At 42.7% G+C, this 25,235-nt stretch overlaps 1 protein-coding gene across 1 annotated transcript; it reads right to left on the bottom strand.

Moving 5' to 3' along the window:
• Nucleotides 1-12,844: 12,844 nt before the first annotated feature.
• LOC124292114 (orexin receptor type 2-like) lies at nucleotides 12,845-16,072 on the bottom strand. Its single transcript, XM_046729160.1, has 3 exons — nucleotides 15,940-16,072; nucleotides 13,889-14,470; nucleotides 12,845-13,632 (listed from the first exon to the last, which is right to left on the bottom strand). The coding sequence occupies exons 2-3, from the start codon at nucleotides 14,443-14,445 to the stop codon at nucleotides 13,185-13,187; spliced, it is 1,005 nt and encodes a 334-aa protein (XP_046585116.1). The 5' UTR covers nucleotides 14,446-14,470; nucleotides 15,940-16,072; the 3' UTR covers nucleotides 12,845-13,184.
• Nucleotides 16,073-25,235: the final 9,163 nt, after the last annotated feature.

Genomic DNA, 25,235 nt, shown 5'->3' with positions numbered 1-25,235 from the left:
TTGTTGGAATATTGCGGAGGGCGGCGTGAAACCAAACTCAACCACTCACTCCACATGACAAGCTGCTGAGGTTTCCTAACCACGAATATACATTCAACACCGTTGTGTCGAACTGATATTTAAAATGCAAACAATGTGGCAAACGCTGTTGCACCACTGGCAGAAGACAACAACAATATTTGTATGTTTGGTGACCTTTGAACCACGCCGTTTAGGAACGGAGTTTGAACTGCAAATGGAATAAGGTAGAATGTATATAGAGAATGGCGAGGGAGTAAGCTGGGTTTTTTTTTCTCAGTTATACAAGGGCGCACTTGTTGCACAGACGTTCATGCTGAGAAGGGTCGGTGGGGTAGCCTAGTGGTTAAAGCGTTCGCTCGTCACGCCGAACACCCGGGTTCGATTCCCCACATGAGTTCAATGTGTGAAGTCCGGAATATTGCAAAAAGCGGCGTAAAACTAAACTCACTCACTCACTCACTCATGCCGAGGCAGTTCGATGTGAAGAGCTGTGTGGCTTGCGCACGATACATTATTAATAACCTATATTATATAAAATCTAACCTAATCTAACCCGAATCCTGGTAAATCGGGTATAAAAGTCCATGTTTGTCAGCGTGACCGTGTTCTAAGGTTTCAACACCCGTGAAAGTCCTGGGTTAGAATATTGACTCGAATATTCACAGACCGCCGCCTTATAGCTGGAATATTGTCAAGTGAGGACAGTAAGATAACTAGATTATCACAGTTTGAGAATTAAAACTAGCATGTAATTGTAAAATTAAACAAATTGTCTTACAATACAATAAATAAAAACGGGCTAGAGATCACCAGCAACTGAAGATAGATCACCATACTACTGATAGACTATGTCCAGAGGTTTGGCATGATCACAATGGGACACAGATAAACCACCACTTCATAAAAATACAAAGAAACAAACAAACACAAGAATTAGACATATAATGAAGATTCATTTGATTCAAAGTATTAAATTACAAAGCCACAAAGTCAGAATCTATGAAGTAGTCTTTTTCCGGTGAGATTCAGTTGGAATAAAACTAAAAGGGACACCCCTCTCAAATCGAAATTTCTGTTAGAGATAGTTAGAAAAGAAAAGAGAGCAAGGAAATGTGTCTTCACACCACGTTAGGCAATAGTCAAACATTGTTACGGCGCTGTACAAAAGAAATAGGCTACACATATTAGTTCCGGGAATCGACCCTCACTTGACGAACACTGCCTACCAATCTTGGATAAATAAATAATAAAATAAATTAATAATAAAATTCAATCTCCAACTTGGTATTGGTAACATAAAGACGTATTACACCGAAATCAGTTGAATGACAAGACTTGCAGGGTCTGTAAGTATCATTGTTAACTCACGTCCTTACACGGTATGTGGTCACAACTGACACCGTTAATGACAGGACTTGCAGGGTCTGTAAGCTTCATTGTTAACTCACGTCCTTACACGGTATGTGGTCACAACTGACACTTGCAGGGTCTGGTATCATTGTTAACTCCGTCCTCACGGTATGTGGTCACATTGCTATTGAATTGCTATTCATTCATAAAGCGGCGTAAAACCAAACTCACTCATTCAATGGCAACTGACACATGAACGTGAATCTTTCTCCGCAAACTCTGTCTGTCCAAGTGGTTTTGTCCCATGCAGAATCCGCAGCAACACAGTCTTCATCAAATCCATCGAAGTTGTGACTTGGTTCCTTTGGGTTCCAAGACTTGAATAAAACAGGATCTCCGTCACTCCAGAAGAACGTGTTGTTACCGTAGAGATCGCGTAAACCAATCCATAGAACTTCTGAAGTGGGAAATGAGAAACATTTAAATTGTTTAAACCAAAATGACGTTCTGATAATCAGATCATACATGTAGTCGTCGAGGTATCTCACATACTACACTTTCTTCATGCGAGGCAAGGTGGTCAGGCTTGCTGACTTGGTTGATAAAGTCATCGTATCCCAGTTGCTTAGATCGATGCTCATGATGGTGGTCACTAGCTTGTCTGGTCCAGACTCGAATATCTATAGGTCGTCCCCTGAAATATTGCTGAGTGTGACGTTAAACAAAACAAAAATTTTTTTAAAAATATATATATATGTATATACCCAACAGGAATGTGTACACAAACGTTTGGAAGAACTAGAAAAGGTGAGATGGTGAGGTATTCTATACCGGTATGTTAGTTGCATCCTGGAAGTAAACTTCTCATGACGTGTTCTCATCACGTGGGAATCTTTTGGAAAAACATTTGATCTCCTGAATATTGCCCATTTGATAAAAATACGAATTAATAAAACTTTTTCAAATTCTAGATCATTGATTTATCTAAGGTTCTTGCTACTGGCCAATACGACATAGTTGTTTTGTTGTTGGTTTGTTTGTTGTTTAACGCCGCACTTAGCAACATCACAGCTATATGGAGGCTGTCTGTAAATAATCGAGTCTGGACCAGACAATCCAGTGATCAACATCATGAGCATCGTTCTACGCAGTTGGGATACGATGACATGTGTCAACCAAGCCAGCGAGTCTGATCACGCGATCCCGTTAGTCACCTCTTACGACAAGCTTGGGTTACTGAAGACCAATTCTAACCCGGATCATCACTGGTGGTGATGTTAAAAAGTCACAGACCACGTTTAACAAGCTGAATCGTGGTGTACATCACTGGTGGTGATGTTAGAAAGTCACAAACCATGTTTAACAAGCTGAAACATGGTGTACAGGCTTCTGAGTGCTTTGTGTTTCGCCTGTGTGTCCACTTTGACAAGTCGGGCGCCTTCCTCCTGACAGTAGGACATTGCGTCATCCCAGGTCTTCTTAATGGTATACTTCTTGATTAACATGGACTTGTCACCAACCCTTTTAACCTGGTAGTCATTAGCTTGTCCTGCAACGACACGAACGCAGGTGACAACAGAGAGAGAAAGAGAGGGAGAGAGAGAGGGAGAGAGAAAGGAGAAAGAGAGGAGAGAGAGAGAGGAGGTAGAGAGAGGGAGAAGGAGAAAGAGAGGAGAGAGAAAAGTGAGAGATCGAGAGAGAGAGAGGGGAGAGATATAGAGTGAGAGTGAGCGAGATATATACAGATAAAGAGGGGAGAGGGATGAGAGAGAGCGAGGAGAGAGAGATAAGAACGATATAGAGAGAAGGTGGAGGAGTGTGTGTGTGTTTGAGAGAGAGATGGAGAGATGTATAGAGTGAGAGTGAACGAGAGATATATAGAGGTATACAGACAGAAAGGGGAGAGCGGGGAGAGAGATAGATCGATGAGAGAGAGAAGAACGAGAGAGAGATAGAGAGAACAGAGAGAGGAGTGTGTGAGAGAGAGAGAGAGAGAGAGAGAGAGAGAGAGTGAGCGAGAGATATAGAGACATATACAGATAGAGGGGGAAGAGGGAGGAGAGAATGTATGAGAGAGACACACAGAGAGAATGAGTGAGAGAGGCACGCACGCACACACGCGGACACATACGGAGAAACACACGAGCATGGAAGCCATGATACAGATTGAAAAAATGAAATGACTCTTCAATAAAGAGAAGAATTACATACTACACATTACACACACTTATTTATCTTTGTTTAGCTGCTGAAAAACTAATTAACGATTCGACAGGCAGAGGAACTACAAAAACCTTTTCAAAAATGTAACTCGTTTACGTTTCCAGCAGGGATTTGCGACAATATTATGTGTGGTGTTTTTGAAAATTGAAACTAAAACAATGTTTAAACAATAATGTTTTTTGTCAACATGTGAATACCACTGAGGTCGATACCACTCACACGAACCATACGAATGTACTATTAATTTTGAAAAGGAGCCCCAGCGACAAGGGAGATTCCGAACTTGAGGAAATGCAGATTTGATTCGTTTAGGGCTTTAGCATTGCAGAATGGGCTGTGCGGAAAGGCGTGAGTAAGTTTAGTTTAGTTTAGCAATACTCCAGCAATATCAGATATTTTGCTTCACACATGTTGGGCATCGAACCGGAGTCTTGGGCGTGACGTGCGGGAGCCTTATCCACTAGGCTATCTCACAGCCCCCTGGGCGGAATGGAAAATAATGCGGTTCCGGGTATGTTACAACAATGGCGGCTTACGCTTTACTTTAACAACTTCCGTTTCCTTTTGTTCAGTCGCTTTACTCCTCCTTCTGTACTTTTCATTCATAGTACATCCACCTGTCTTTCTGTCAGTGCCGTTTCTTTTCCAGGTACAAGCCGAAGCCAAGGCAGCTAAAACAATAATAACTGCATATTAAAAAATGATGAAGGAAATAAAACACTGAATGATGCTATTTGTATCTTTCATAATACCGTGGTCAAGGCCGCTTTGTCGAAGTTAGAAGGACCTTTGTAAATACTTCGAATTATCCGATGTTCGACACATCCGCAAAATTATTGCTTCATAAGTAGCACATAAGTATATACTTCGAGACAACCAAGATAGAGATACGCATCTCCAATGCATACTAGACTTTGGTCAAATGAATGACTCTTGCTCGTTGCTAAATCAAGCCCATTACTGCTCCAATCCCCATTTTTATCATTGGCGTTTGTTTAAAACTTCCTGAGGGCGAAGAGATAAAAACAGATTAAAACCTGTTAATGGACTGAGGATTAATGGTGGGATCGTTGGTGACATCGCGTCAAAGACATGGCTTCAGGTCAAGGCATTTCATTCAAACGTGCTCTGCTGTGAGGTGGAATAACATGCACACAAGAAGGTCAATCCCGAACGTGCTTTTATTGCTCCCCCAAACACTGACACTGCCCACACTGATCTCGACACATGCATCGACGTCTGTCCACAAACAACACGTTATATACGTAGCTGCTTTCATTGTAACTCCGAGAAAAACATTCCTGTGGTCATAGCAATTATGGGCGATCTTGCCCGCAAGAAGACACCAAGTGGGATTCGACAGCACACAACTTGTCCAACACACTCCCTTATGTTGTATTTAACACCTGCACTAATTAATTAATATTTGTAACTGTTACATGTCTCAAATAATATCCTAAAAATTCTACATGTATGTGTTTTAAAGTGTTAATGATAACGTCAACTTACGATTTATACATGTGATCACTTTAGCTCTGTTTGTGATGATTTTAAAATTCTGGGGGCATGTGCTCCTCTGGCGGGTAAAGACGTCTTTTACAACCTGTGAATCAAAGGTTTAGGTAAATTTATGCGTATCGTGACTCAAATATATATCATCAGTCTGGTGTGTCTAACGACAAATATATTCTTTTCGCTTTATTGCTGGCACTTGGAAAGATTGTTCATTTCCATTCTTCCTTACGCAGTAAAGACTGCCTGCAGAATAAAATATCTAGCTCGTCCAAAAATCTGGTGTGCAATGAGATCTTTATGGCAGAAACGTTTGCAAAACTATTTGGATTAGTAATTGTATATTACGACAAGCACTCGGTGATGAAGATAATTCTAGCCGTCTTCACAGTTTGGTTGGAACAGGAACAAATATAACCATGGCTGCTTCCTCGTAATGAGCGTAACGCGTGAAGATCCGGGTTAGAATTGGTCTTCAGTAACCCATGAATGTCGTAAGAGGCGACTAACTAGATCGGATTGTCAAGCTCGCTGACTTGGTTGACACACGTCATCGTATCCCAATTGCTTAGATAAATGCTCATGCTGTTGATCACTGGATTGTCTGATACAATGAGTGCGACGTTAAATAACAACCAACCAAACTCATGATGGGCGATTCGTTGTGTGGGTACAGTTTTATGCCACTTGTAGCAATAAACCGGTAAGATCACTGCAGAGGACAACAGCTATGAGTTTCCAACATTGTACCCATGTAAGGTGTTACAAACATTGTACCCATGTAAGGTGTTTCAAACATTGTACCCATGTAAGGTGTTACAAACATTGTACCCATGTAAGGGACTGGGTGTTATATACGAACGATTCAACCACTAGGCTCGCCCAGAGCTTTACTGGGTCGTTGAAGTATTACGTTATGGTTCTGAGTAATATTGTAAAACGACATCAAGACATGCATGCAGTTTAAGAATGCACTGCTGTAGTTTTGCTAGATCCACATTATCGCACTGCACTCAGGTGTTCGCTCGTCCTCATCCATTTAGTCAACGCAACTCAGATAAACACCAACGGTGATACAATGATATGCCATTTTCAATACGCACAACTTGACAGCATTTAATGAGAATAGGATGCATCGTTTCTAACATGGTGACAGATTTGGAAACTGGAGATACCCTTCATTAATTTACAGCATCTAGTATATATATCGTAGGGTTCGAAACTTAAAATCCAGTTTAAAAACTTTTTGTCATCCGACAATCATATGCCATTTTCAAAACAATACATGACATTAAGTGACAGTGCTAATCTATACTACTCACACTCTGGTAAGGATCACAAAAATTCCCAACTTTACTTAAACATAGATTTATTATATGAAATTGGATCCTTTTAAAACTAGCTAAATAATGATATGGTAACCCCTCTTTAGGCAAACAGCCACTTTATTCTAACCTTATGTACTTGATACATGAGTAACCATAAACATGGTTTTTATGGCACCAATCAACCATTTTGCAAATCATGGAACGAGTCATTGACAAGTACACAACACCTGTCAATAGCAGGTATGGGTTCCACAAGATGCAGTGGCATAATGCAACCTAGGATCCATGCTTACAATAAGCTTAGATATTTAAACCAAATTAGACCCCGCATAATAGTTTTCTGCTGAATCAATGTTTTGATCCTTAGCAAAGTGTGAATAGTATGCATTTGAATGAAGAATCACTTACTATCTCTGTGAAGTGCTCATGGAGACCATCCAGTGATGGGTTTCCCTTTGGGCGTACAAGACAACGTAAGGCATCTGTCGAGAAGAGCACGGACGTACACCCTACAGTATGACGGCCAAAATGCACACACATTTTCGGACCAGATGGCTTGAAATGGTAACTCAAGTCTATTTCAATACACGCAACAGTTAGAAGAAACACGAGGAATCCATAGAGAGGACGCATCACTCTGGTCTTGAAACCAACATAAATATTCGACACCAAAACAATTCGAGTTAGAAGGCAGCCAGGTGTTGGTGTCACATAATCCTTTGTCCAAGATTGAACTAGTTCCGCAGACAAGCCTTGTACAGCACACAGACTAATATTGATATGCAAGGGAAACTTCATACATTATAAGCCATTTTTTAACTACATGAGATATCCAAAAGAACATTCTTGTCGTAGATTTATTGACCATTAGCAAGTTGACATTCTCTGATAAACCGAAAAGGAAGTATTCGATGAGGTACTATGCAATAAGAATTGTCAGCAGAAGACGACGCATATTTTTTCCAACGCAGCAAATTAGGTAACACAAGTACCATTCTGATTTATGGATTTTGATAGTAGAAGAAAATATCATCTTTACGCTGTTGCTCTTTACGAGACGGACATTAAATATTTGAAGCTATTACCAATCGTTTGAGATTATGGAAACATTTTGTAGCCTTCATTTTTCTTAAATTCCTATTCGCGAAGGTTAAGAGCGAGTAATCAGAAGTATTATTGCTCGTTAGTTTTCAAAAACGGAGATGAGGAGCCAGTTTGAACATGCCTGATGCTACATGACCCGTGTAGAAAGGTAAAGTAACCATTGTGACTGAACTGTGTAAAACTATATCAATCCCGTGAAATGAGTGGATGGGTTAAGCTGACAGAGGGTGTTTTTGTCTCTCCGGTGTTGTTTGTTTAAGTTGGGCATTTGTAACGGAATGGATATGGTGAAGTGGCTCTGTACTTCCACTGAATCATGTCAATACTTACATGTGTAAAGATTAAATAATAAATGTTGAACATAGAAACGAGACAGGCATGTCACCTATATAATTCATTGCAGTCGGGTTTTTATTTGTAATGATACAGGGACACCATAGGAAGGAATCGGAAAAGTCTAAACAGAAAATTGCATCGGACATAAGTTTTGGAACTGATAATTATGTCAGTGAGTGAAACAACATCTTACATCGAATCGGCAATATTGCAGCCATATAATATCGTGTTATTTCCAATAGTTTTGTTCACTCCTGCCACCTTGTCTAAAATCTTAGGTTTCTGTTTCCAGCCTCAAACTCCATGTCGTCTGAATCTGAAGGTACCCGTGAAGGTCCGGGTTAGAGTGAACCATCACCTTACACCCGCGCCGCCAAGGACGCCAGGGGCAGCGCACTCCATTCTCCATTTCTTACGTCGCTTCCGTTGCTTCCGTCAGCCACGCACATGGTCAAAGGGCAGACACCTTTTCCCACAAATGCACAAATTGTGCTGATTGTGCATCTATATCTTAGAAGGTTGTCCTTCAACTCCCTCTTCAATTATAGAAGAAAGATATTGATGCGAGAACTATTGAAATTATGAATACTGAACGCAGTAAACAGAATCCTCACTGGCCCATGTCGACCAAGAGAGACGTTAAGTGAAAAATACTCGTGGATGAGCTAATAATGCTCATTATTCAGATGCAGACAAGAATCTGATTTGATTTGAAGGAAACAGAGATGAGGATGTTGAACTTCTGCGAGTCCAACCCATGGAGCTGACTGGTCAGTCACAATTTACCATAAAATGCATTGGCGGATACAGAGGGGAAGGGGGGAGGTGGGTAGGGTTCGAACCCCCTTGGAACAAACACACGCCACCACCCACCAGTACCCCCGGCCACCACACCAAACTACCAAGACTACCATTTGTGACACTTCCACGTCACAATGTATAAAATGTGAAACAGCTTAAGTCTGGGCTAGTACAAGCAGCCGCACATACACATACACATGCATGCACGTCGTCATATGAGCGAAATATTCTCATGCAGGACATTAAACCCAATTTCACCTCACCTCGGCTCACCTAATCTATTCCACAAAATAGAATGTTCTTGGTGGAAGACTTGAAGTTGCCTACGATGTCTGACCAGACACTGTAAGCGGGACAACTGAGGATTCCCTGATACTGATGACGATAACTTGGTGATTTTACGTGCGTTTACGAAATAAAGCGTATTTCGCAAGCGACTAACAGAGCCACATCCTCGATAATTTCTAGGGTATACGTTACGATAACTCTGCACTATACCCTGAATGCATCCACAGCTTGGGGCGATGATTTTCTACCTCCCTTGGATGGCTTTTTATCCATTCAGGTGCCTACGCTGGGAAGTTGAGCGTACCAATCACAACTCACTTTCGCTTCTTAAATTATCTTACCGTTTACGCTTGGCAACACAATTGATGCAGAGGTACTGTGAAAGAAGTAGAAGGAGTTCTGTCATATATTTTGTTAAAGTTTCAGATCTATCAATTTGTCTTTATTATTTCCCCCAAAATCTGAACGAACAAACTTTCGCGACTGCGACCGCTATCCTTGTTAACGCTGGCAAGCTCAGTTGTAACGGCGGCTTAGCTGATTGGCTACTGTGAGAATGCGGAGCCAGCCAAGGGGGGGAATAAAATCATCGCCCAAAGCCGTGGATGCATCCAGAGTATAGTGGAGAGTTATCATAACGTATACCCTGGACATTATCGAGGATGACAGAGACAGGGCGCGGATCATGTGACAAGGAAGACGGATACAGCCAATGATTGATTCACTGGGTTTAGTTTTACGCCGCATGCAGCAATATTACAGCTATATGGCGGCGGACTTTAAATAATCGGGGCTGGACCAGACACTCCAGTCATCAACAGCATGAGCATCGATCTGCGCAATTGGGAACCGATGACATATGTCAACCGAGTCAGTGAGCCTGACCACCCGATCCCGTTAGTCGCCTCTTACAAAGCATGGGTTGCTGAAGACCAATTCTAACCCGGATGTTCACGGGTAATACAGCCAATGACTACGTGCATTACATCCTGGCTTCCCAACCCGCTTTGACTGTAACGTCTCCCCAGCTACTGCACCCGCGTGGGCATTAACGTTTACATTACCTATATTGACCTATGGCGCTGCCATATGGGGCACAGTTTAGTTGCATTAACGCAGTTCAAAACCATGCCTGCAGATTATTCCTGGGAGTAGGATGTGAAACACCTGATTTATCAGTCAGAGGAGAGATAGGGTGGAGCCGTCCCTTCTGTAAGCCAAAAATGGAAATACTTAGGTTTTGGAATGAATTGAATTGTATGGCAGATTGTCAAGTGTCATTATGCAGTGGTCTCGACATTTTCCCAGAGCTTGGGTTAATTCTGTCTATAGCATACTTTCTAAATTGTAGCTTCCAGTTATCCTGTGATTGGATTCAATCTCTTGGCTAACAAGAATGGTTTAGAGAATTGTGGAATGATCGTTGAATAGGGTGAGTGAGTGAGTGAGTTTAGTTTTACGCCGCATTCAGCAGTATTCCAGCTATATCGAGTCTGGACCAGACAATCCAGTGATCAACAGCATGAGCATCGATCTGCGCAATTGGGAACCGATGACATGTGTCAACCAAGTCAGAGAAACTGACCACCCGATCCCGTTAGTCGCCTCTTACGACAAGCATAGTCGCCTTTTGTGGCAAGCATGGGTTGCTGAAGACCTATTCTACCCGAACGTACAGACTTTTCAAAAGTTCTCTGGTGGCTGAACCGTACGTTACACGGTTAATTCCCAGATCCCATGGCAGTGCTCTGGCTAAGCTGCGCTGTAGTTATCTCCCCTTAGAAGTTAAACGTGGTAGGTATACTCGGCCTAAGACACCTCTGGAACATCGGTTATGCAAGTTCTGTGACTCCCACTCAGTGGCGGGTGAGACTCATTTTTTTGATCAGTTGCCCATTCTATTCAGATTTGCGTTACAGTTTTCTCGTGGAGTTGAATCAGCTAGACGTTCTCGCTGCTGCCTGCCGTTCAGCAGTCTGTTTATGCTGCAACACACTGACTGACTGACTGACTGAGTTTAGTTTTACGCCGCTTTTAGCAATATTCCAGCAATATCACGGCGGGGGACACCAGAAATGGGCTTCACACAGCAATGGTGGAACCTCTTGCCGCTCTTGTCAACCGTATGTATAGGAGGAGACTATATATCTCTTAGTCCGGGGGTGGGGTGGGTGTGGGTGTGGGTCTGGGTGGGTGGTTGTGAGTGTAGGTGGGTGTGTGGGTGAGTGAGTTTGACGCATGCATGAATGTACGTAAGTATGTGTGCAGGAATCGGTATGATGTTGCATGTGTGATTTATGTGAAATATACTTGAATCAATCCTAAATGTTTTACTGTGATATGTGTCTCATAGGCCAAATGGCCGGATGTTATGTAAACGTTTTAATCGTGTCATCATGCACTGCTTAATAGCATGTGACACAATATAATAATACAATATTCTTCTTCTTCTTCATTAAATAACTACAAGGTTAGGCACAACGTCAGCCGCCCACCCCAATCTCCAATATTTTGTCACTGAAACATTGGCACCATTTCCCCTGTGTTTCGTAGATCGATGCTCATTAAGTCCAGACTCGATTATTTACAGGCCATCTTTGTATGCCTAGATTATTTGTGGGGTGTTTAGAAACAAAACACCAAATTGATATGCTTAGTTGGAAAATAGACGCAAAGTGTTCTGTGGAGTCCATGTTCTGTGAAGTCATTTTTCAGTCAGTCAGTAATCCAATTAAAACCTCGCACGCTACAAACACGTTAGTGAGTGAGTGAGTGAGTGAGTGAGTGAGTATAGTTTTACGCCGCTTTAAGCAATATTCCAGCAATATCACGTCGGGGGACACCAGAAATGGGCTTCACACATAGTACCCATGTGGGGAATCGAACCCGGGTCTTCGGCGTGACGAGCGAACACCGTAACCACTAGGCTACCCCACCGCCCTTACTCCACAAACACGTGAGACACCAATCAAACTACCAGTACAACTATCAGCATTACATAAGGATAATACGTCCACGCAAAACCAGATCGTGTTCATGTTTAGAGATAAGTGTTTCAAGGATTTTTCCCCGAGTATCTGAGACGCTTTGTTCATATAATGAGGAAAATCCGCATAGAGAAATCTACAGCTTGCGCCACCCTCTACAGTATTCATTGTTAGATAAGGTTAACAGCATGTAATGCGGGCGATACATATTGTTCCGGATTGGTGAAAGTATACCCGGAGACGCAGAAAAAGGACCTACTGTTAAGCTTAAAACCCCCGGATAAGATGATGTTTCTATTAATAGCCATTTTGACTTTACCACAAAACGTTGACGCTTTTTTCCCCGTCTGTCACTCAGTAACGGTGACATGCTTCTCGCATGTTGAAAGACATAACCCTTAGGATTTCAGGCAATAAAAAATCAATAGTTGTGACACATTTTATTGAAAATCCACCACAATTTTTAATATTATACTACAACACATTCAAACACAAAGTTAGATGTCATACATGACATCATTTGAAACCTATACGAGGGGCGTCTCAAAAGTAGTCGGCCTCACCTAGAAAAATACAAATGATACAAATGCAGCTGTTTCATGTTTTAATTTTACTACACATTATCTGTCAACCTCAAGCAAATTGTATTTGCCATGTTCCAGCCTCACGATGGTTGAGTCCCATCCGAGATCCGAACCCACACCCTCGGAGTCAGGCACCTAATCGCCAGCACACAAAGTCACACGCCTAGACCGCTCAGCCACCGCGGCTTCCAAAAGATGGAAGTCGGACAACTGGTAGTCTAGACTGCGGACTTTGTGTACCCCTCTGATAAGTGTTGATTGGCACGGCTCCAACGGCCGAAAGCTATGAAATACAACAATGCCATTTTAGAAAGTCATCAAATGTAACATATGTTATATTTGGGATTACACTTTCTTAGTCAAGTACAGATTCTAGTACTTTTTGGGTTGAGCCCCAGACAGAAAAGTTTGCATTTGGAAGGTTTGTCAATGATCGGTTATGTTTGTAAACATGTCAACATTACATACATTGAAACAACATTGTTTCGAATTGTTCCTGTGTTGAACCTAGGATAACTCGAAGTATTTTCCTCATTCCTCAAACTTCGACACAAGTTGTTGACCGTATTCACATTATGTTTTTTTTGCACTTTAAGCACCATGGAATGTTTCGGCAGAAATTCGACTGTGATTATTTCTTTCTCGAATTACTAGTTCTTTGTTGCCCGACAATTTAATTTCCAGATTACGACTCCAAGTTCGCGTCTGAAGTTGGTGCTACAGAAGCTGTATATGAAAGGATTAGAGGCACTGTTGATGAAAAACGACCTGATGAACAGGTTGAACGCAGCCAATCCAAACCCTTGGATTTCTTCAAAGATATATTTGTTCACCGCCAGTGTCACCATCAGAGTCAAGTGTGGCAGAAAGCTCAACACAAACACGAGAGTGATAAGAAACAACATGAACAAAGTCCTCCGTTCACCTCCGTCTCTTCGGGGCGATGTGTGGAAATTCGCCGACTCAGCATCACAGGAGGCAGATACGTCTATACCCAGCCATGTCTTGTCTTTAGAACTGTGCTCTGGTTTCCTTTCTTGCCCTGTGCTGTTCGAAGCGTCCTCCTGGCTGGTCGATTGTTGGGCAATTGCATCGCATCTTCAGAGACATCCGATGGTTCCTGTTCTGATGAAGAGGTTGGAACTTCATCAGATTGGGTTGAGTTACTCACTTTATCACCATCTCCCTTTGGGATGAAGGACCATTCTGACAGTGCATCTTGCTCCGGAATCTTCGCTGCTTTATGACCTGCCTCCTTATTAGGCTGTAGATCACTATTAGGAACAGCATCGAAGGCACAAATATGGAAAAGTGTACCCCATTATACAGCCGTGGGAATGGGGAATCAACGTACTCATCAGAAATGGAACAGTCAGAACCATTGATGTTGACGATATCTAGAGGCACAGTTCTTGAGCCGTAGATAACATACGCTGGTAGTGATATAAAGAACGATAGAACAGTGCAAATTGTTACAGCTACCCGGGCAGTTCTTGTGCTCATCTGCTTTTGAAATGGCCTGCATACCCTTCTGTAACGATCTACTGCTACAACAAGCAGTATGAACCCCGACCCAAACGACGAGAACACGATGAATACGCGAACTACTTTACATAGAGCATATCGCCCAAAGGTGTAGTTATATCGCATGTCTGCTATTTCATTGGGTATACACACAACACAGTTCAGAAGATCAAACGCTGCAACTGATAGAATATACACCCGGGTTGTGTTTCGTTTCATCTTCACATGATACACATAAAAGACGAGGGCGTTCCCAATACATCCGACAATCATCAGAATGGCCAGGAACAAGATGGCGGGCACTACTTGTTGGGCGTACTGGTTGTCATAGAGACGGAGTTGAAGGTCGAGGTCAGGAGTATGGAGACTGTCGCTGTGGTTTGTCATTGTTTGAAGTATAGTTTGAACGTTTCTGTGGAAAGAAGACGAACTATAAACATGGTGTTGACAGTGGAGCTTATAACTTGTAAAATAAAGATTGCGTCCAATTTTATTTTAATCTCTTTGTGGAATATATCACAAACAACAGGTTTTAAACGACAAATCTAAACCTGTGAAGATCACGTCTTCAGCAACCCATGGTTATCGTAAAAGGCGACTGATTTGGTTGACACATTTCCTCGCATCCCAAATGCGTAGATAAATGCGCATGATGTTAATCACTGGATGGTCTGTTCCAGATTCGATTATATACAGATGCCGGCATAGCTGGGATATTGCCGCTGTTGCCAAGTGCGCCGTTAACAAACAAAAGACCATCGAGTAGGAATTAAATATGATATAGATGTTGGCAACTCTAGAGCTATTAGATGTCAAACGAAGCGAAGTTATTTTAAGTGGGGGTTCACCCTTATTGTTCTGGGGAGCTGGGGACCAATTTTGTACACACGTAGGAGGGGGTCAGCAGTTTTGTACATAAAATATCTTTAAAATTATGCTTAGAAATTATTGGAAGTTGAGGTGGGAGGTCATTGATTTTGTAGATGAAATGCAGGGGGGTCACTTGTGTTGTACATAAATTTAGGGGATTCACATTGTACATGCTTCTCCGGAATCATCATCACACACACACACATACACACACACACACACACACCCTACCCCACCCCATGAACGGTCCCCTGGTGATTAAGGAATTGTAGCCAGTTAACTAGTAGCCAAAAGTAACTTTCTGACGCAATAATACGCGCATCCAAGGAAAAAATGTGCAATGTCTATAGGTACAGTTTATGATGCATGGGCGTTGTTTGTTCGTTGCCGCAGTCCCCAATATTCCAGCTCTACGACGGCCGTCTGTACATAACCGAGTCTGAATCAGATGGATTGACATCAGAAGCATCAATCTACGAAACTGGGAAACGATGAAGTTGGTGGTCAACCAAGTCAGCGAAGCTGACCACCCGATCCCGTTAGCTGCCTCTTACGACAAGCGTGGGTTACTGAAGTCCAATTCAAGCCTGGCTCTTCACGGGTGTTTTCAGGAAAACTTTTGGGACTGACATTTTATTTTAAAGAGGCTTCTGCGCAAGTGCGGGCGATAGGGAAGCCTAGTGGTTAAAGCGTTCGGCCGTCACGCCGAAGACCCGGTTCGATTCCCCACATTGGCAAAATGTGTGAAGCTCATTTCTGGTGTCCCCGCCGTGATACTGCTGGAATATTGCTAAAAGCGGCGTAAAATCAAACTCACTCACTCTGCGCAAGTGCAATTTTGGATGGAGATGCCCTGTATTGTGAATAAATAATATCGAAGATCCATTATTAATGCACATGATGCAATATGCAGCATTTAATCCAAATGTTTAGTATGTTTATTCCTAAAGGAAAATATTCCATCTCACACTCGTGTGATAACATCTTATTTCGAAATATACCTTAACTCACCTTACCCTTCGTAGGGTGTGAAGCGTATCGTATCAATCCAGCAGTGAAATTCCAACAGGTAACTCCTCTGTCATTAGACGCACAACACTACGTAATGTGTCAGTATTGCTCCAACAATTACACCCGATTGCAAGGTCGGTAGGTTATTAGGTCCTTGTTGTCAATCAGATGCAGAGATAAGCTCACGTCTAAATCACGTGTAGAGGAAATAGCTGATTCGTGTAAATATTACGGTGTATTAAGCCACCCTGACACTTGTACTGACGTTATCCCTGCCCTGCCGAGCAATTCGTCGTGGCAATACGTGTAATTTAGATGGTGCGCCTGAAAGCCTGAAGCCCAGTTTGCGCACTGTTCGCGTCCTGTTTACGCATAAGTTACACACTTGGCACGCAATGCGTGACCGAAAATGGTGCAAACTGGCACGGATTGGCACGCTATCGCACGACTTTTTACACCTAGGTCAGGTATTGTTGGCGCATTGTTTACGTCCTCTGTACGGCATGGTACCAACGACGCGTATGGTTCCCGAATGGGCATGCATTGCCACAACCATTTCGTGAATGCTTGAAGCAGTCGTAGTTTTATTTGGTCCCGCTTTGTCCCGCTTGATGCCACGCCATATGGATGGCAGGCATCAGTATCAGTATGTCCAAACACATAGAAACACAGTATCCGAAACACAGGTGATAACAAAGATTACATTCGCACATCCTTTCATTCAGTCAAGACGAATGTTCTTTGAAATGGATATCAGGAGCTGATCCCGGGGTTTCTGTCCAGCACTATATGCAACACAAAGGTTCTTGAAGCGTTGTTGGTGATCTTTGGTTGCTTTCTTGAGACGCTTGGAGGGAGGTTGACCATTACAATTCCACATCACCTCATGCGATCAGTGACAATTCCCCACACAGACAGTTCCCCATCACCTCAGTGACAATTCCCCACACAGACAATTCCCCATCACCTCAGTGACAATTCCCCACACAGACAATTCCCCACCAGACAATTCCTCACACAGACAATTCCCCACACTGACAGTTACCCACACAGACAATTCCCCATCACCTCAGTGACAATTCCCCATCACATCAGTGACAATTACCCACACAGACAATTCCCTGTCCCCTCAATGTCAACTTTCCCCCTCCCCAGACAACTCCCCACACTGACAATTCCCACACAGACAATTCCCATCACCTTAATGACAATTCCCCACCACCTCAGTGACGATTCCCACACAGACAATTCCCCATCACCTCAGTGACAATTCCTCACACAGACAATTCCCCATCACCTCAGTGACAATTCACCACACAGACAATTCCCATCACCTCAGTGACAATTCCCTCACAGACAATTCCCTGTCCCCTCAATGTCAACTTTCCCCCTCCCCAGACAACTCCCCACACTGACAATTCCCACACAGACAATTCCCATCACCTTAATGACAATTCCCCACCACCTCAGTGACGATTCCCACACAGACAATTCCCCATCACCTCAGTGACAATTCTAACACAGACAATTCCCCATCACCTCAGTGACAATTCACCACACAGACAATTCCCCATCACCTCAGTGACAATTCCCCACACAGACAATTCCCCATCACCTCAGTGACAATTCCCCACACAGACAATTCCCCATCACCTCAGTGACAATTCCCCACACAGACAATTCCCCATCACCTCAGTGACAATTCCCCACACAGACAATTCCCCACCACCTCAGTGACAATTCACCACACAGACAATTCCCCATCACCTCAGTGACAATTCACCACACAGACAATTCCCCATCACCTCGGTGACAATTCCCCACACAGACAATTCCCCACCAGACAATTCCTCACACAGACAATTCCCCACACTGACAGTTACCCACACAGACAATTCCCCATCACCTCAGTGACAATTCCCCATCACATCAGTGACACCACCCCACACAGAAAATTCCCATCACCTCAGTGACAATTCCCTGTCCCCTCAATGTCAACTTCCCCTCCCCAGACAACTCCCCACACTGACAATTCCCACACAGACAATTCCCACCTCAGTACCTTAATGACAATTCCCCACCACCTCAGTGACGATTCCCACACAGACAATTCCTCATCACCTCAGTGACAATTTAACACAGACAATTCCCCATCACCTCAGTGACAATTCCCCACACATACACCCCCACCACCTCAGTGGCAATTCACCACACAGACAATTCCCCACCACCTCAGTGACACCACCACCACACAGACACTTCCCATCACCTCAGTGACAATTCCCACACAGACAATTCCCCACCACCTCAGTGGCAATTCACCACACAGACAATTCCCCATCACCTCAGTGACAATTCCCCACACAGACAATTCCCCATCACCTCAGTGACAATTCACCACACAGACAATTCCCATCACCTCAGTGACAATTCCCTCACAGACAATTCCCTGTCCCTCAATGTCAACTTTCCCCCTCCCCAGACAACTCCCCACACTGACAATTCCCACACAGACAATTCCCATCACCTTAATGACAATTCCCCACCACCTCAGTGACGATTCCCACACAGACAATTCCCCATCCATCACCTTAGTGACAATTCCCCACACAGACAATTCCCCATCACCTCAGTGACAATTCACCACACAGACAATTCCCCATCACCTCAGTGACAATTCCCCACACAGACAATTCCCCATCACCTCAGTGACAATTCCCCACACAGACAATTCCCCATCACCTCAGTGACAATTCCCCACACAGACAATTCCCCATCACCTCAGTGACAATTCCCCACACAGACAATTCCCCACCACCTCAGTGACAATTCACCACACAGACAATTCCCCATCACCTCAGTGACAATTCACCACACAGACAATTCCCCATCACCTCAGTGACAATTCCCCACCACCTCAGTGACAATTCCCCACACGGACAATTCCCTTCACCTCAGTGACAATTCACCACACAGACATTTCCCCACCACCTCGGTGACAATTCACCACACAGACAATTCCCCATCACCTCGGTGACAATTCACCACACAGACAATTCCCGCCCGCCCACTTCACGACAAGTTAGGAGGCGTGAACTTTACGCAATCTGTCGCGACCATATCGCACAAAGTTTGTCATCAGAGCGGGCCGGAAATTGACACGCTTTGATACGCACAGCCCGCAGTGTTTGCGAGTAGGTTGCGCGATGTTCACGACTGGTTCACGCAAGGGCAGTGGCACGAAGATAATGTGTACCAGAATTTTTGAACATTTCTAAATTTTGTTTGAGGTACTGGTACGCAGCGCCGCACAGTTTACGCAGACGTCACAACACTTTACGCCGAATATACTCATTGCCACGCAAAATTGCGTACGAGGAGCGGGAACAAGATTCGTGCCAGTCTCAGGGTGGCTTTAAGCATATCGAAACATACAACTCTGACATTATATAACAGCAATCTATAAACTATATTTCTGATTTGTTGCACCAATTAGTTTTACTTTTCGTTCGAATGTAGATCGTTGTCTTTCAGTTTAATGAGTTCATTGTCAGATTGATTAACTTGAAATTCACTTGGAATGGCGAATCTAATGCACAGATTAGTTAATCCCATCGCCCCTAACAAGTGAATACACATAATGCACAAATTAGTTAATCCCATCTCCCCTGACAAGTGAATACCGGCCCCTACTGCACAGATTAGTTAATCCCATCGCATCTTTTGTACTACAATTGAATGATGAGTAGGGAATTGTCCTACTGGTTACAAAACAGGTGAGGTGAGGTGAGGTGAGGTGAGGTGAAATTGGGTTTAACGTCGTGCTTGAGAATATTTCGCTCATATGACGACGTGCATGCGTGTGTATGTGTATGTGCGGCTGCTTGTACTAGCCCAGACTTAAGCTGGTTTTATAGTGCTAGCTCACTGAGATACCATGCCGCACTGAAGCAGGAATACCCCACTCAGACACATTATACTGACTCCGAGCCGACCAGTCCTTGTTGTACCCATTAATGCCGAGCGCCAGGCAGGGACCAACAAAGTACCATATTTTAACGTCTTTTTGGTATGACGCGGTCGGGGATCGAACCCGCGACCTTCCGCTCTCGGTACATGAGTATAACAAAGGAGTACATACAAAATGTACATCAGATGACTAAATGATACATCAATAAAAGTGTTCACAAACAATCTTAATGAACTTGGATACTTGGTAGATATTTTTACTTGAAAAAGGTTGACGGAACTTTGACAAATTTGGCCAGGAACTATAAGGTTCTTTCAACAACGATTTACGGGTGTCTGCAAAATAATTACATTTAAACAAATAGTGAAACTCATCTCCAATCAAATGTGAATCACATGAGTTACAAACTCTGTGTTGTTTTGGGGTATTTTGCCATCTCCCAGTTTCTATGGGAAGTTTATGGTTGCATTTTCTAAATTTTAGGATCGGTTTAGAAATATCATCTGAGAGAAGTAGGTATTGTTCAAATCTGGGAGAGCGCTTCAGAAATTTATAATATATTCCTTTAGAGCAATTTTGCATATCGCTAGTCCATGATTGCAAAATTGGTCTTTAAAATTGATTTAACATTTGAAATGATGAGGGTTGACAAAACATCAGGCAATCCACACTGACAGAGATGGGGAAATGTCCTGTGGGGAATTGTCCTAGTGGGGAATTGTCCTGATGGGGAAATTCCATACACTCGTTTGAAACCCCTTGTTTTGAAAACCTGAATTGATAAAAATGTCGGTAAGATTATTCTTAATGTGACTGGCACATTGTTGCGTGCATCGGGTCGTCAGGCTCGCTGACTTGGTTGACACATGTCATCGTATCTCAATTAAGTAAGTCAAAACTAATGCTGTTGATCACCGGATTGTATGGTCCCGAATCGATTATTTACAGACCGCCGCCATATAGTGCTGAGTCCAAGACGCAAACAAACAAACAGTCCGTGTGTAGTATTGCGATACAGAGAAGTGTGTAGTATTGCGATACAGAGAAGTGTGTAGTATTGCGATACAGAGAAGTGTGTAGTATTGCGATACAGAGAATCTCAGCCAAGTGTGTGTTTTGATATAAAATATAACTCCTGTGAAAGACGGATCTCGATTTATTGCACCTAGTTATGTTTAGATTCATTTCGAATATAAATCGTTGTGTTCTTTAGTCTCCATTCTGTGGCATTCTTGTAGTACTCTTCTAGTGTCTCTCAGGATACACTTCCCTTTTCCTCTCCTGGGGATTTGGAATTCCCGTGTCTTGAATAAGTTCTTCAACTTCTTATAGTTGACTGTCCTACCAAAACAACAGCAATCCGGTAAAGGAACATGTCCAGGGCTCTCATCAGCTTGTGGTTGACATAGTGGAAGCTTATTGTAAGCTGACAGCAGCACTCGGGAAGCTGTGTGGAGAATAGAAAACATAATGAGTGAGTGAGTTTAGTTTTACGTCGCACTCAGCAATATTCCAGCTATATGGCGGCAGTCTGTGAATAATCGAGTCTGGACCAGACAATCCACTGATCAACAGTGAGTGAGTGAATGAGTTTAGTTTTACGCCGCACTCAGCAATATTCCAGCTATATGGCGGCAGTCTGTGAATAATCTGTCTGGACCCAGACAATCCACTGATCAACAGTGAGTGAGTGAGTGAGTTAGTTTTTGCGCGTGAGTCTGTGTGCATGTGACAGAGAGGTTATTGTTTTACGCCGTATGATCAGAAGTCGTGTAACTATTCGAGGCTATTGCTCTCCAAAACACAATGGTTTCATATTTGTTGTGAGTAAAGGGAAGAAGGGTATCCTGTTATCTTGCAAACTTTCTATAAATGCAATGTCACGCATCTAAATCATCTAGCAATTGTGATTAATGTTTTCATAATGTTTGCCCTGTAAGGTGATCAACGTGTAATTAAGGTACTGAATAACACATTATGGAATGTGGAAACGCTCAAATAGTGCTCCACTGTAACGCAAATATGAGTCCATGTACAGTACAACCAGAAATTATTGACAATTTAAAGATTATAATTTTACTTGTTTCACTCATTACTCACGTATTAATGTGAATATTAGCAGAACATAACTCCAGATTCAAAGACAGGTGAACAGTTAGTATTTTGTCAAGTCACCATGGGCAACAATGCAGGCTTCAATGCGGCGGGGCATACTACTGATCAAAGAAGTTAGAAAGTCGTGGTCCATGCTGTCCCAATATCGGACCACCTCTTCTTCATTTCAGCAATATTTGTCAGATTTTTCTTATTGACACTTTCCTTCAAAAGTCCCCAAACATTTTCTATTAGATTTAGGTCAGGGCTATAGCTTGGCCAAACTAATAATGTCATATTTTGGGTCCGAAACCAAACATGTGAATGCTTTGAACGATGTTTTGGGTCGTTGTCCTGCAGGAAAATCAAAAATTTCCATAGAACATGTGAGCAGATGGATGTAAATGTCCCTCGAGCATATCTGTGTACCGCTCACTGTTCATATTCCCTTCAAATACACAGAGGGGCGTTGCCCCTAACACAGATATGCCACCCCACACGTTAAATTTCGGACTGTACTTTGGGCGCTGATACAAAGGTTTTCAGTTTGTTTGGTCCAGAATTTCAGTGTATTAGGAAACAGCCACACAGAACTTTCATCTGAGAAAATCACATTGTCCCAGTTAAAATTTCTATGCTGTAAGCACCAGTTCAACCTTCGCTCCTTTTGTTCAGGTTTCATGATCGGTGATGGAATTCCTCGACTTTTCTGCCAAACCATTGCATGCAGCTCAGTTCTAATTGTCTCCTTACAGACAGCCACAGTTCCTCTATCAAATATATCCAGCCCTAAGTTTTCTTAACTCCTTCGTTTGTTTTTTAGAAACAAGAACACCAAGCCGCCTCCTGTCACTGACAGTCAATTTTCTGGGCCTACCTGCGCCTCCCTGGTGCTCAATGCCATATCCATTTGCAATATTTTTCAAAACACGATAAACAGTGGACAAAGGGATGCCTGTCCTACTTGAAATCACTTTAGCTGATCTGATGTTCTTGTTATAATACTCTAAAATCAACTTTCTCTTCTCTAAATCATCCATACCGAGGATCACTGAAAATGTCGTCTGCTAGCAAGTAAACAAAGGGGATAACCCTTCACAAACTAATGAAAAGGATTAACGGAATTGTCTCTCTTGAATGAAACCAAGCACTTGATCGCTGGTCAAGGTTGTTTATACTAGAAATCCAAATAAACATATTCCTAAAATTCTCAATAATTTCAGGTCATACTATACAATACATGTGCGATAAACTTGTGTGATCTTTTATTAAGCGTACAAGTTTGTACAGGCTCGTCACGCCGAAGACCCGGGTTCGATTCCCCACATGGGTACAATGTGTGAAGCCCATTTCTAGTGTTCCCCACCGTGATGTTGCTGGAATATTGCTAAAAGTGGCGTAAAACTAAACTCACTCGGCCGCTATAATGCATTGATACATCTCCAGGGGTCCAGATAAACTGCGTAGCTGAGACTTACTGTGATGAGAAATTTCAAGATTTTGAAAGAAACTTGAAGGGACGAGGTAATACGCGAAGCAGCGAGAAATTAATTGAAGTAACGTGAAAATATTCAAAGCAACGAGAAAATAGTCAAAATATCGAACAAATAATTGAAAAATAACGAGAAAATACTCCCAAGCACCGACAAAATTTGCAGCGAGAAATTTGGCTGAAAATGATATTTTATGCTACAAAATGACAGTATTAGGCTTTAGTAGTGAACATCTCTTGTGTTTGGGATCATTATGCATATATGCCAGGTGCGCTTATTTTATGAACTGTACATCATTATCACACCTGGAAACTGAGTTTAGTTTTACGCCGCTTTTAGCAATACTCCAGTCCTTCCATTGTAATCGAAGCCGGGTCTTCGGCGTCGATTTTAACCACTAGCCCCACCGCCCCTATCACACCTGGAAACACTTGTCCTTCCATGTAATACATTTCCATTCGCCTCTAAAGGTTTAACACTGACTCTGTTTGTCCTTTGTGTGTAATAATAACTTTTACCTTTGAGTCTATTCGAAATACATTATATGACATTTGCGATACGGAAGGAAACCCTGCAAATAATCTATATTCCTGCTGAGGCCAAAAACTATTAAAGGTCGATAACTCTTGCATGCTTACTGGTCCCACTAACCAGACGCGGGTTGATGGTATGCACCTCTCCTCGTTTCCCGTACCTTGGGTAGCTATTTTGCCGTTTCTCGAAGAGTCATGAACTTGAAATATCACTTTGTGTGGTTGTGTTGTTGTCGTTGTTGTTTAACACCGTATTCGCGGGAAGTAAATGTACTGTAAGTCCCCATGGTCCCAAGTATGGCGATCTACCTTCAGTCTTTGGCAATCTATAGCCTGTTTTTCTATTGTTCCGTTAAACTTAGAAATAGCGTTTTATGGTTAGGTGCTAGTTTTAAGACGTAGTATAAATCTGTGATGGATTAGTTATTTTACTGCCCCTCGCAGACAGGCATATATATATTTCATGTATAAATTTTAACTCACTCACTGACTCACTAAAACCGTGTTCAACGTTACAGCTATAGGACATATTCAGGTCTGGACCAGAAAATGCAGTGATTTAAATCGGGTTTGTAACCTTGATCGAAAACTTCTGAGCAAGAATTGTATAGCATCTTTTAAAGGTGGTGGCTGTTGGATTGTTGCTCTAACATAATTCCATCAATAAAGGGCACGTGCAAATCCGGGTCAGAATTGGCCTTCAGGAACCCATATTTGTCGTTAGAGGCGACTAACGGGATCGGGTGGTCGGGCTCGCTGACTTGGTTGACACGTGTCGTCGAATTCCACATCGATGCTCATGCTATTGATCACTGGATTATCAGGTTCAGACTGGATTATTTACACACCGCCGCGATATAGCTGGAATATTGCTGAGTGCGGCGTTAAACAACAAACAAACTTAAGTAACATTTTGTTTTGTTCGTTACTTTATGTTTTATGCCTTCAGCCTGGCCACCCCGATCCCGTTAGTAGCCTCATACGACAGGCATAATAATAATAATAATGTGTCCATTTATATAGCACCAAACTCCACACTAGGTATGCTCATAGCGCTAACAATCAAGGCACAGCACATTATTACCCCGGATAACCCAAAGCTGCCTGTTAGGCGCTGGAAGGTTATAGTCATATGACTTTTTCCACCGGGTACCCATTTTCCTGCTGGAAGCATGGGTTACTGAAGATCAATATTCTAACCCGGAC

This window comes from Haliotis rubra, unplaced genomic scaffold (assembly GCF_003918875.1).
Source record: "Haliotis rubra isolate DU_JTF1 unplaced genomic scaffold, ASM391887v1 Scf508, whole genome shotgun sequence".
NCBI lineage: Eukaryota > Metazoa > Mollusca > Gastropoda > Lepetellida > Haliotidae > Haliotis > Haliotis rubra.
This window is presented reverse-complemented; position numbering and strand designations above follow the sequence as displayed.